At 50.9% G+C, this 12,981-nt stretch overlaps 1 protein-coding gene across 9 annotated transcripts in view; it reads right to left on the bottom strand.

Annotated features, from left to right (window-relative positions):
- Window positions 1–549: 549 nt before the first annotated feature.
- Itsn2 (intersectin 2) overlaps window positions 550–12,981 on the bottom strand; it is a 110,733-nt gene continuing 98,301 nt past the window's right edge. For 8 of the 9 annotated variants that reach the window (XM_039113103.2, XM_039113108.2, XM_039113102.2 and 5 more), the window contains 10 exons: window positions 11,306–11,412; window positions 10,365–10,548; window positions 8,270–8,368; window positions 7,416–7,583; window positions 6,790–7,005; window positions 6,156–6,277; window positions 5,537–5,619; window positions 2,478–2,561; window positions 1,860–2,033; window positions 550–1,451 (listed from right to left, as the gene is read on the bottom strand). In XM_039113103.2, coding sequence (XP_038969031.1) covers window positions 1,294–1,451; window positions 1,860–2,033; window positions 2,478–2,561; window positions 5,537–5,619; window positions 6,156–6,277; window positions 6,790–7,005; window positions 7,416–7,583; window positions 8,270–8,368; window positions 10,365–10,548; window positions 11,306–11,412 — 1,395 coding nt within the window. In that variant the 3' untranslated portion in view covers window positions 550–1,293. Of the gene's footprint in view, window positions 1,452–1,859; window positions 2,034–2,477; window positions 2,562–4,225; window positions 4,257–5,536; window positions 5,620–6,155; window positions 6,278–6,789; window positions 7,006–7,415; window positions 7,584–8,269; window positions 8,369–10,364; window positions 10,549–11,305; window positions 11,413–12,981 lie in introns of those variants that run through there. The other variant, XM_039113109.2, reaches the window with a different exon arrangement.

Raw genomic sequence — 12,981 nt, 5'->3', positions numbered from 1 at the left:
ATCCTCTCAAAGCGTGAGGATTTTGTGTTCAAAAACTAGTTAAATATTTTTATTTATTTATTTTTTTTGGTTCTTTTTTTCGGAGCTGGGGACCGAACCCAGGGCCTTGCGCTTCCTAGGCAAGCGCTCTACCACTGAGCTAAATCCCCAGCCCCAAATATTTTCAAAAATCATCTTTCAGTATTCAAAATCCAAGCTAGCAGTGTGGCTATGGCTCTGACAGGACAGGAGACAGGATGTGATCTGGATACTAAGAGCAACAGATATAGATAGTCCTGACCTTTGCCCTTTGCCCTTCCTGGTGGGTCACCCCTTTGGTTCAGGTGGGCCAAGCACAGCTCCTGTGCACTTCACCCACCTGCAAAAGCCACCAGTGAAACCAAGTCCCAGAAAACTGACAGAAACGCCCACAAAGCCCTGGGCAAGCTCACAGGAGGGTCAAGCAGATCTCTTGGCCCCACCTTACCCCATCCCGCCAGCTTCACTGTAAACAACTTCTGAAAGTATTACTACAAGCCTTTCACATAGAGAGTCAAGCTCTGAAAGGAGTTACATTCATAAACGTATACCTTTATTTTCTCCTTCTGTACATGTTGGCAATGATAAAGCTTAAAGACGCATGTTCTACGAAATATGCAAAACAAAGAATTCACATAAATAATTTATATCTCAGAAAATTAAAGGTGAAAAATATTCCCACATCATTAGAGTTCACAGTATATTTAAAGTACATCAAGCTTTCCTCCTTATACTTCAAACTATATTGTCTTAGCAGAAAATGATAAAATCTAATCAGAATAAAACGATCAAGTTTCTGTTTATTCAGTGCACAAGTGGGTGCTATTTCATATCAGGCTGCACATGCCCCACGGCTGCAGCATTTAATCTCAGCCCTTCACCTCCTGAGTGCTGTGACCCAGCAGAGGTCACATAGTGTGGAATGGTTCCAACGTCACCAACGCCACAGTGGACACATTCGCCAAGTGGTAACATCCGGTGTCTGATGCCTCATTTCCACATAATACTTTTATAGCCCTGAAAATGGAAACCCTGGCATCGAACGCAGCTGAACATGTTAACACTAGTACAAGGCACTGTGCTGTGGCGTTTGTTTAAAAGATCATGTTTGCATAGATTGCTAGCAATTTAGTGTGCAAGAAAATACAGGCCCAGCGAGTGTGGCTTTTTGATGGATGAAGCCATGTGATGCTCCTCTGCCCAAGGAGAGCAAAATGTCTCTTTAGGCCCAGCCCATCTGTGGGCAGCTTCCTTGGTGCTGGCTTCTCCAGACCCTCAAAGGAGAGTTTTTTGTTCAAAAAGTTGCAGGTCAAAGCGGACCCAGACTTCTCCAGTGGGAACTTCGTGCAGTAGCAGTCGGCGGGTGGTAGGGCCTTTGCTCTCCTGTTCTGTTCGGATTTTTGCCACTGGAACTTCAGTACGACCCAGGAAGTCTGGGGAATAAACATCATGGGAGGATCAGATATCTTTGTTCCTATTAAGATTTAAAAACTCCAAAGTAGGAGAGTCTGAAATGATGTTTAGAAAACTTTCAAACACTGAATGAGTAGCTCATTTGCTCATGGGTCTCTGATACTGGCAGTAGTCAGACATATGGTGACAGCGGCCTATTTGGAGTGTTCTACCCCCCCAGGATGCACCAGTGTTTCCCTTATGTATACAGGTAGTGCCTGTCTTCAGAGGGCATGCTCTCCCCCAAATACCCACCTCCTGCTGACACGGGCCTGGGTCATCTCCTATAGGTGCCATGGGGTATAAGCACAGTTTAGGACCCTGGGTGCACACTCCGGACCCCAGAAAACTGGGAATACCTTTAGGCCTTCATGCCAAGTTATCCTTACCATCTGGAGAAAACTGGTCTCTGTCAAACATAGTGAGACACAGAACGTCCTGGTAAAGATCCTTGATGAAGAACTGGCAGTTGAAGTTCCACTTGGGATTCAGTGTGTCTTGGAGGGTCCTGGTGGTATAGCTTTGGGAGCCCATGCTGATTTCACAGTACGGATTGCTTTTCCCTGCACAGAAACAACCCAAGAACACGTGCAGTGTGGTAAGTGAATGGGATGATCCTGGCAGCGTCTGCAGGCTGCTTCACCAGAGACCAGGGCAGGCAGCACTGCCTGGCGGGACATTTACATCAGAGTAGCAGCTGTATGGCCCCATGTTCCCAATGATGTGACAATCCTGGGGAACAAGTGTATGTCCTAACAGCAGGATTGCTCTCCACAAGCCTGGCCAGGAACCTGTGTGGCATGCTTTGTGTATTTTTGTGCAGTAGCAGTCAAAATGGTGGGTGCTGGTTCTTATTGGGAAACAGTGAATGATACTGGCCCAGTAGGTAGCTTATCAGGGTTCTAGCAACAGCAGAAACACTGCCTTTTAAAAACTACTCATTATTCCCTGTTCTAGAGATAAGGAACAGGGCGCTACCACATCTGTTGAGTAACAGCAGCACTTACCATTTGGTTTGCAGGCTTTTAACTCTGTAGCTTCAATGACATGTACCATCAGACGCCCAATACCTGAAGTCTTTTGAGAACGGGCTACAAAAGAGGAAGTGAGTCAGGTCAACTTTTCCTCTGAGAATGTATACACAGCTAAGAATCAATGCTGTAGGGCCTCTGTCTATTCTCTCTCTCTCTCTCTCTCTCTCTCTCTCTCTCTCTCTCTCTCTCTCTCTCTCTCTCTCTTTCTCTCTCTCTCTCTCTGCTGCTGCTGCTGCTGGAGACCGAACTCCATGCCCCTTAGTCACACTCTGCCATTGGCTATGCTTCCGGCTCCCACTGTGCCACTCTAATGAGCTACAACGTGAGCCCTGGCCTAACCACTATGGCCTGCTACTGCTCTGCATTAGAGCTAGTTCTTGGTTCCTCCCCAGGCTGTGCTGCCTGCCAGGGATTCCCATCCTTTGCCCATCAGTACCCAGCTCAGTCTTCAAGATCCAGGCTAGTCTCCGTCACCTCAGCACTCCACTGAGAAAGCCCACAGCCTGCTAGGCCTGACATTCTGCACCCTGTCTGCCTCCTCTGGCAGGGAGGAGCCATTGTGTTTCCTGAGCTGCTTTATCTAGGGCAGTAATCCTACAAATGCGTCGGGATGGTTATGTTACTTTACAATGCATGCAGTTGTACTTCCTGTAGATTACATTTGCTGGTTACTTTGTGTTAGGCATGTGCTAGATCTTCATACAGATTTAATTCCATAATTGCCTTACCAGGTAGTTCCCATTTTACAGATGAGGAAAACTGGGTCTTAGGAAGGACCACGTGTTTCACTCACAGGCTTTTTAAAGACAGGGTCTCATCCTAGTCTGAGCTGTTGTCCTTGAACTTAGAATCCTCCTGTCTCAGGGACCCTTTCTGTTTTTCATTTTGAGACAGAGACTGAGTACCCTGACTGGCCTGGATCTTGCTCTAGAGACCAGGTTAGCTTTGAACTTACAGAGGCCTGCCTGCCTCTGCCTCCAGTGTGCGGGACTAAAGGTGGGTTCCATCACACCTAGGCCAGAGTTTTTAACATCAGATAACAAAGTGTGAACCACTCAAAATTCTAATTATATGTAGGCATTTTGTCTTGGTGAGCATTTTTATTTCATGTTTCATCTATTTAGAAAGGCTCTTGAGATATTTTACTGCAGACAGAGTGAGTCCTGTGCTCATACTGCTGGCAACCATGAGGTCCAGACAAGCAGACAAAACAATCTGAAAGGAGAAGGGATGCTTGGTGTCTTCTCACTCTTTTTCTTTCAAGGACTTTTTATATTTTGAGGCAAGATATTATTAGGTATCTCAGGCTGGCTAGCCTCAACCTTGAAGGACTCTTGTCTCAGCTGCAGTGGTGTGTAGCCTGGTCTACAAGCAGTGGCCTGCTCCCCAGTGTCCTCATGTCTCTACCATGGGGCATGCCCTTGTCCCTGAAGGCAGAGCCTGGCCTTACTCTCTCTGTAGGCCCCACTACGCCCATCACAGGGTCTGGCACACAGCACATAACCGTATCTGAAGGATTATACCCTGGAGAACGCAGAACACACAGTGAGAAACTCATGGAAAATGCAGAATACACACAGTGAGAAACTCAGGAAAACCTTGATTTACACTTTTGACAAATTAGGAGATGATTATATGTTTTATGAAATGATTCAATCATTGATTTTTCAATAGCAAGCTTTTAAAATAGTATTCGATTAGGAAAGGCAATTTTCACATACCTTCAGGAGCACAGAACAAAGTAAGGGGAACCTGAATGAAAACACACAGAGAGCTTCGGCTTCAGCAGTGGGAGCCTAAGTGGGAGGAGACTCGGGAGGGGAGGGTGGGCCTGCACTGGGAAGCTGGGCTTGCATTGACACAGGGGCCAAGGATCCTTTAGGACTGAGCTGGTGGATGACCTGTCCTACGAACAGAGGACACAGTGGGACACATATGGATCCCCTGCTCTCCAGGAGTCAGTGGTGATTTCAGAAAATGGATGAGTGAAGTCTGGGGGCAGTGCAGTCCTAACACAGCTCCACTCGGGCCTTGAAGAATGGGAAGAGTCCTAAGGGGAAGAGCTGCCTGTGACTGACGGTGGGGGACACAGTGGGGAATGGGGCTAGGCCACAGGCAGTGGTGGGGATGCGTCCAAGATTGGGGTAAAAACCCTCCTTACTTTGAGAGGCTAAAAGGAAGATTCTCAGGCAAGGGGTTGGCACATAGAGTTGTCACTGCCAAGAGAGGAGGCTGACAGCCTCTGTAAAGGACTCAGGCTTTGGGAAGGACAGGGAGCTGCTGGAGAGGACCTGTCTGAAATGCTGGGATTGCAGAGAGTAGCCATGACCCACCATTGAGCTGATACGTCCCATGGGACGGATGTCAGACAGACAACAATGCTCAGGGGAGGGGAGCCTCCCAGGAAGATGGGAGGAGAGTCAAATGAAGCCTCAGGATATGAGGAGGTGGGGGTGATGGGGGTGGGGAGAGGGTGTATGTGTATAAGCAGAGGAAGCTGGGTGGGTTACTAGTGTCCGTGAAAGTGCCATCCACACAGCAGCAGGGAAAAGACGGAGAGTGAACCTAGTGAGCCCCAGAGTGGTGGGGCTGAGGGGCTGGGGCCGACTGGGCCCAGGGTACTATACTAGTCCTGGAGGCCAGGAGTGGGAGGCACAGGCTGAGAGGACAGGGCCAGAGTGCCACTCCCAGCAAGTTAGGTGGGACAAGACATGCCCTGGCAGGGTGAGGTGGGCAGGGGCAGGGGCAGGGGCAGGGGCAGGGGCAGGGGCAGGGGCAGGGGCAGGGGCAGGGGCAGCTGGCTACAGAGAGAAGGCAGGACCTGCATCTGGTTCCCATAGGTGAGAGCTCAGGGCAGCTAGGAACAGCTGCCGTGGGGGTGGGGTGGGGGAGGTACCCGGGCTCTTCTGCCTGTGATCTGAATCCATCTCCTCGGCCTTACTGCTGGGGCAGCAGCTGGTGTCTCTAGGATCAGACTCCAGTTGGCCTATGCCATTGGCAGCTGATTCCCACCACGGGGCAGTAGTAGGTACCTTGATAAGCCTTTTCCCGCTTCTTCTTCTCAGTGTCGATGTACTGCTCTGAGGCGGCCTTGATTTTCTGGACCCAGGCTGTCCTGCGGGGGAAGCGGAAGGGTGCTCATGATGACTGCCAGGAGGCTCCACACCTCCTCCCCGGCTGACCTCAGGTTTAAGCTCATTTAACAGGTTCCCAGACACAAACCTAATCTAAGGCCGAGTGATAGACTGAACTGCTAATTAAAGCTGAGCTGAGGCTTTCCAAAGACAGCTTTCAACAACACAGGGCCTTGTGAAGGACTGGGAGGCCAGAGCTGAAGAGACCACCACCCTGATGGCAGCTCAGCATGACCGGTGGTTACAGCATGACAGGAGAACTGCGCAGAGGGACAGCAGTGTCCTCTGGGGTTGCCACCAGAGGTGCTTACCCTGGGAGCTCCACTGGAGGGAAGCATGGCTGGCGGGCACGTGGCAGCTGTGTGACTAGCGTGTATCTAAGCTGGAGCCTACTGTGGGGCTGGGGAGGCTGGGGTTAGACTTAGGAGGATTGATCATGAGTGCAGCTGGACTTACGGCACTGGGACATGCCCGTGCTGCCTCCTAGAGTTCAAGCAGGCACATGCTCAGGACTGACCTCTCGTTGATGTTGTCTGTTCGGAGGGTGTACACACGGTCGATGTGGGAAATGTGGAAGACGGGCTCATCGCTGGAAGGGTCTGTGGGAAGTTTCACCAACACTTCATTCAGGAAAATGGGCTGAAAGAATTAGGGCCAAGTTATTGGCTGTGAGATAAGCCACAATGCTCCAGCACCAGAGAGCTTCTAAAAGTTCAGAAGAGCCTTGTGGTGGAGAAGCGAGATGGGCCTGGTGCCCAAGGTCTGTGCCCAAGAAGAAAAGCAAGCCTGGATGGCGAAGTAAACACCCAGGCCCAAGTCAGTGTCACTGAGCTGGGGACAAGCTCAGAGCGCCTGTGCTGCTGATGTGACCGGCTTTCTGCACACTGACACCTGGCTGGGTGATTCCAGTTACAGAGACACAGATGCTGGCTGTGGCACAAGGTTGTGTTTGCCAGGAGGAAGCCAAAGCTGGCTCATGTTGCTGCAGGGCTCCTTCCCTTGAGAACTGCAAAGGACACAGCAAGGCACCTGAGGCAGGGGAGGGGCCCCAGGGCAGGGGAGGGGCCCCAGGGCAGGGCGGGGCAGGTGGGAGGGGATGCTCAAGTCAAGATGGAGCCTGATAGGTCCCATCTGCGGTGGTTGGCACTCACCGTTTTATACATTTTGAACTGAGCACTGGACTTGGAGCTGAAGAGCTTCTCGAAGCCAGAGGAAGCAGCGAACTGCCTGACCAGGTAGGTGAGCAGCAGGAAGTCGTTGAAGAGGAACCCGTGCAGCTCCTTATTGCTCTTGGTCTTGTATAACTTCCCGCTGTACAAAAGCTTCCGGGGGCCCAGGCAGTTGGTGAGGGAGTTGAAGATAAGTTGCTTAAACAGAGAAAACAGCACTTTGTAAGTCTGAGTACAACAAACCCCACTGTGTGTGAAAGGCCAGTGCCCAGAACCTGAGGTTGCTGTGGTGACCTAGGTAGTAATTTCCTAGGTAGCAATACAGTTAGGATTACCCACTTTTCCAGAACACACAAGCACTTTCCCATCTATCACTGTTTAGAATTCCTACTGACCCCGTGAAAAAAATCAATAGTTGATTCTACTGATTTCTACCAGTAAAAGTCAAAGAACTCTATACAAACCACCCAATTTGCCTCTTCCCAAGGCAGGAAGGTGTCCTGATGGGCCGGATGGTGAACCCCACAGTGAAGTGTGGTCTGTCCATGCTGGGGTGTGGTGGACATTCCCTACCCTCTCCGGGCGCCCAGCTCGGCTCCCAGCCTCACCTCAGCTAAGCCTTCACACTGCACGTGCGCCTGGATCCACTCCAGCCGATCTGAATTCTCCTTCTCCCGGACCCCCTCATTCACCTGAGAGCATAGCTCCTCAGCTCGCTCCAGGGCCAGTTTCAGGGAGGAGTGGTCAACATGATTCTGTGGAGTGTTCTCCAGGATCTGGAAGACAGTGGGCAGTGTCCCGTAGGTCACACCGTGTCCACTAAGTCCTATCCACCATGGCTGATGCTTAAATGAGGGCCGCCTCCGGTGAAACCCCCATCGAGGGGAAAGGTAATTGTGTGTGCCCTGGGAGCAGAGTCCCACAGTCCTTGTGGGCATAGGGACTGGTAACTAAGACTGGGGGTGGCAGGAACACTGTGGATCTGACAGTCTTGGTAATAGGCCATGGGCTAGCAGGTGCCTTCTCAGAGCTCCCCGATGACTTAAGTCATGTGGTTTTTGTTTGGGTGGTTCTGACTTTCTGATCCATAGTGTCTCAAGTACAAGCTGGCAGGAAATCCACTATATTGCTTTATAAAACCCCTAATCTCCCTAGAAAGCATTTTGCCTCAAGAAGAAAGGCTGGAGCCCATGGCTCTGTTACTGGTGACTTCATGTTCCCTCTGGGTTGATGATGGCTTCAGAGTGTGAAGAAGGCCTTAACCCTCACAAGCACACTGACTGTGGGATGGCAGTTCCTATGGGGGGATGGCATTAGACCCCACTTTTATCTGCCCACATAAAGACATCAGTCTTTAGACTAGGCACACAGGAGCCTGGGGCAGGGGGATCACTGCTCCCTGGTTGTCTGGTTCAGAGCAGCCTGTGGGTGGCCTGCTGGGTGAGCTGTCCCAAGGACTCACACTTCTGATGAGCAGGGGGTAGCGAGTGATTCTCTGCATGGGCTTCAGCAGGAAGCTGGACAGGGGCATTCCTTTGCAGCGTGGGTCTGACGCCAGCTTCTGCAAAACAGAGAGGCCTGTGAGGCAATCATGGAGACCCTGCCAAAACACCTGCCTAGACTTCTTTTGAGGCAGGATCTGAAGTGACACATCAGGCTAGGAATCTCTCAGCTCATGAGGCCAGCCCAGCTCTGCTTAGCTTTCTCGTGGCTTCTTCCTTGGCTTCTGGTACTGCTCTCCCATGGCCGCCACCTCCTCTCCCCCGGCCCACTGGCTTTGGCCTTCATCACATCCTCCCACCATCTTCTTTCAATGTAGCTGCTGCCCAGGTTAAGAAAACAGAGGCCAGTACCAGTAAGCGGCCATTCTCTGGAGTTCTACCAGGACTGCATTACACTTCTTAGTCGGCGTTCCAAGGTTCCTCAGTCTCACATGTGCCCCATGAGGCTGGTCTCTCACAGGAGCCACATTTTCTACCTCCATTCCATATCCGTTCCACTGGATATGGGCCCAGGAGCCCTCACTCCCTTCTGTCTGGTGCACAGCTCTTGATCCCTGGCTCTACAACGCGCCTGCCACTCCTGCTCCATCAGAAACAACGGAAAATGCCTGCACTGACTCTACTCCCTCCCTTTCGTGTGCCCGGAACACATTCATTTCTCAAGGCCCAAGGCATGCTTCTCTGTGGGACACTTTCCCCTGGGACACCTCCCTCCGCTCTGTCATATGGGGTGAGTGGCCTCTTGGCACAACAGCTGAAGATGGTCACCAGTACTCCTTCCTCACTGGCTTCTAGAAGCTTCGCTGGCATCTGCACCCTGCTTGTGTACAATATGCACAGCGGTTATGAGCTGCCACGTGGGCACTGGGAACTGAACTTGGGTCCTCTGGAAGTTGTTGGGAAGCAGATAAAAGAAAATGTCATTTTGACTTCAGATTCTATTTTACCTAAGTCCCTTTCTAGTTCCCCAAATCATACCTGTTGTCAAACCCCAATCTAAGCAACAATAGTTCCCCACAACATAATGTCTATTCTTAACAATGGAAAAAACAAATTAATTTGATTGGTTGAGCAAAAACATATTCGATTTCAGCTGACAATGACGGAACACTGGGGAGAGCCCCTAATCCCAGAGTCCTGATTGTTAAATATTATAACTATAACTTGGCCCAGAGGCCTGCAGGTTTATAAGCCCTGCCTCAGCCCCTGCTCAGGATGGTGGAAGAAACAAGGCCCTGAGTCCTTGTCTGGTAGCCCTGACAACATGGTCCGTGGCTATGCTTATGTGGTGGGACTAATAGAGATTTTGCTGTTCCTCAAGCCTGCCGGTGTTTCTCTCCCCTTTCTCATGGTGCACAATGATGTGACACAGCAGGAGAAAGAGGACCCCATTACCTTCCCCCCATTCTTTCATTTCCTTCAATCACAAAGTGGTCACCTAATTATTTACAGTCTTACTTTGTTGGATTATGTGCATTTAACTAAGCTCTTTTTGTTTTCTATCTGGAATAAGATGATCACTGACTATAACTTGCAAAATTAAGGGGTGGGGCCACAGTGCAGCTGGAGAGAGGGCTCGGCAGTTAAGAGGAGAGCACTAAGTGCTCTTGCAGAGGACCTGCGCTTGGCTCTAGCACCCATGAGGCAGCTCACAGCCATCTGTAACTCCAGTTCCAGGGCCTCCACTGTCCTCTTCCGACCTCTGCAGGTGCCAGGCATGTGTGTGGTTCACAGACAAACATGCAGCACAGGCAAACACCCAGACGCATAAATAATTTAAAAGAAGATGTTTCTTCGGAAAAACAAAACAACGCAATACTATTACTTAACCAGGATGTAAAACCACAGTTCTCATGCCAAGGGAAATGAGCTGTACCTGGGACGGTACCACACAGTCAGGAAGCTGTGCGCCATGCTTGTGCTGTCTTGGGAACTGAAGGGACTCTCCTGTCAGCTGCTCAGACCCCATCAGGAGGCGTGCTGCTGCGTCCAGGCCGAGGAGGCCAGGTGCTTGCCATAGCAGCACAGAGTCCAAGTGTCCCAGGCTGTGCGTACCTTTAAAAACTCCTTGAAGTCTGCGTCCTCATCTGTCTTCTGCTGTAGCAGGGCTGCTCCATTGAGCTGACAGCTGCAGAACCGGATGTAGGCCTGCATGTGGGACAGCTCTGCTGCCAGGATGTCCCCCATCATCTCGACTGGCATCTTCTCACCCCCTGTCTTCTTCCGTACCCGCAAGGCCCTGCAAAGAACTGACGGTCACTCCATTCTCCACAGATGTCCTTCCTTGGCAACCAAAGGGTGAGAGCTACAGAGAGCACCAGCAGTGACATCCAGTTTGTGATCTAGGGACTGTGGATGCCAGGAATGAAGGGCTGCTTGGAGGGGGCAGAGGCATGGCTTAAAGCTCTACTGGCTGAACTAATCCAGGGGAAACACTAGCGAAGAAGAGAGGGGAAGGAAATGAAGTCTACACATTTGGGCGCCTTCTAGGCCTTTAGAAGAGTACTTCATTCATCCACCTCAGTTTCTTGACAAATTGTTTTTTTCTCAATTGAATCAAAGAGAAAGAAATTCCAAAGATGGGCTGGGGAGCTATAGTGGCCAGGGGTTGGAGAGGAGGACTGGGGTGTTCAGGGTGTTTCGGGCAGGCCAGCGATGCGGCCTGGAATCCTGCTGTAGGACAGGAACTTCGACTGAGCAACTGAGCACCGTGCAGTCACCTGGCTGTGGCGCCGTCCTCCCTGTCAGTTACTCCCCTGCTGGGCAGCCTGCTCTACCTGCTTGGAGAGCAGATGCTGACACAGCTCTTCTTTATTAATCAAAGTAGCTCTGCATTGTATTTCTTTACTTCCCCAAGCATCCTGTATATAAGTTACAGGGCATTTCACCAAATGCTACTGGAGTACAAAGCCTAAGAGAGGAACAGAGTTGAAAGTCTCCAGCTGAGCAGCCCTGAGGGGCGACAGTGGCCATGTCACTTGGTGCCCACAACTCACTTCAACAGCTTCGTGTTGGACATGATGAGTTCCTTCCAGTTCACAAAGATCAAGGCCATTTCTGCCTCAGTGAGGAAGCCCGACTCAGCCATCCGTTTCTGGAAAACCTAAGTTGAAAACATAGATCTAACTTGAGTGTGGGTACACAGCCGTGCGTGCCTTCCGGCACTCAAACAGCAAGGCAGTGGCACTTCTAAGTAAGCACAGTTATGGCGGCTAGATTCTTAAAGGTTGTTATTATTATTGTGCATATGTGCGCAGGAGTGAGAGGAGACAGAAGCAAAGACAGATAAAGACAGAGAGTACAATGCAAGCCACGGTGTAGAGGACAGCTTTTGGGGCAACTCTCTCCTTCCACCTTTTTGCGGTACATGGCCTCACCAAGCAGTGCAGTGTCTAAGCAGTAGCTGGCTTACAAGCTTCTGGGCGATCTCCTGTCTTGCCACCCATCATGCCAAAGGAGATGACAGATGTGTGCCACCACATGTGGCTCTGTCACATGGACATCAGGGATCGAACTCAAGGACAGATGCTTCCCTGGGCTGAGCCATGCTGGTTCACTTTAGATTTTAAGCTGCACAGTTTCCCTACTTTCACCAGTTAAAACCCAATTGAGGCTGATTTTTAAGTGCTGAATCTCTTGGCTAGGGATGTTGTCCTACCTCCCTCCTAGGCTGCTCTGGGGACCAAGCAGATCTGGGTGTAATAGCCCTGCACAGTGGAGCCCGCAGAAAAAGGAGCAGAGAGCGCAACTGCTGCTGAACTCATCATCTCAGAGTCCTTGGGACCCCCATGTGAGCAAGAAGGCAGTGGCGCCCTCTGCCCTCCCCGGTGAGGCCCAGCAGATGAGCCCAGCAGAAGCCAGCGGCAGAGCTACTTTCCACCTGGATTCTACACGCACATGTGTGTGAAGCACACACATGTGCATACAGGATTCTCATGTAACTTCATGGGTGGCACAGGTGAGGCAACTCAGCTACTGGGATCCCTCACTGGCTGGTGAAGAAAGCATGACTAACAGAGTCATGTGACTCGGGGCTCTGCATTAAGCCTTGCGAAGGCCTCATACTGGCCAAGTGATGAAGTGCAAACCCTGGGGTTTCCAGGCCTTGAGACCCATCCCTGCCACCTCACCACCTAGGTCCCGGACATTCCAGCAGGACCTACCCCTAGGTACCCAACCGCTCCATACGCCCACACATCCACTTCCTCTCCCTGGCAAAGCAGCTCCATGGTGGTCTGACATACCTGGGAAGCCCTTCCTTGTTGGGGATGGACTTATTCTTTGGGCTTTGATCTTTAGTGTTCCTCTCTCGGTGTCCTTCAACAGGACTGTGTGTGCTCACAAACACAGGGACTCCTTGGCTATTCTGCCATAGAACATCAGCTGAAGTTTGCTGAGTTAATGTGGGCTGCAGTGTCAGCCAGAAATGCTGTGAACTGTGGCAATGTCTCAGCTCCACAGGGGTTGGAGGATGTGCCTACAGTGACCCCGCAAACATAGTCTTCCTGCTCCCAGGCTGCCACCCTGTTCTTAATTCACTGCAGAAGCCATGTGAGCAGGCCAGGGGAGGGAAGCAGAGGGAAAGATGGCTGAGTCTTTAGAAAGTTCCATGAGAAAGTCACTTTAGCACAGCGCTTTCACCCGAGTCCCTGACAGCTCTTTGCTCCTTACA

This window comes from Rattus norvegicus, chromosome 6 (genome assembly GCF_036323735.1).
Source record: "Rattus norvegicus strain BN/NHsdMcwi chromosome 6, GRCr8, whole genome shotgun sequence".
NCBI classification, from domain to species: Eukaryota; Metazoa; Chordata; class Mammalia; order Rodentia; family Muridae; genus Rattus; species Rattus norvegicus.
Note: the sequence above shows the minus strand (reverse complement) of the source record. Positions and strands in the feature narration are given on the sequence as shown.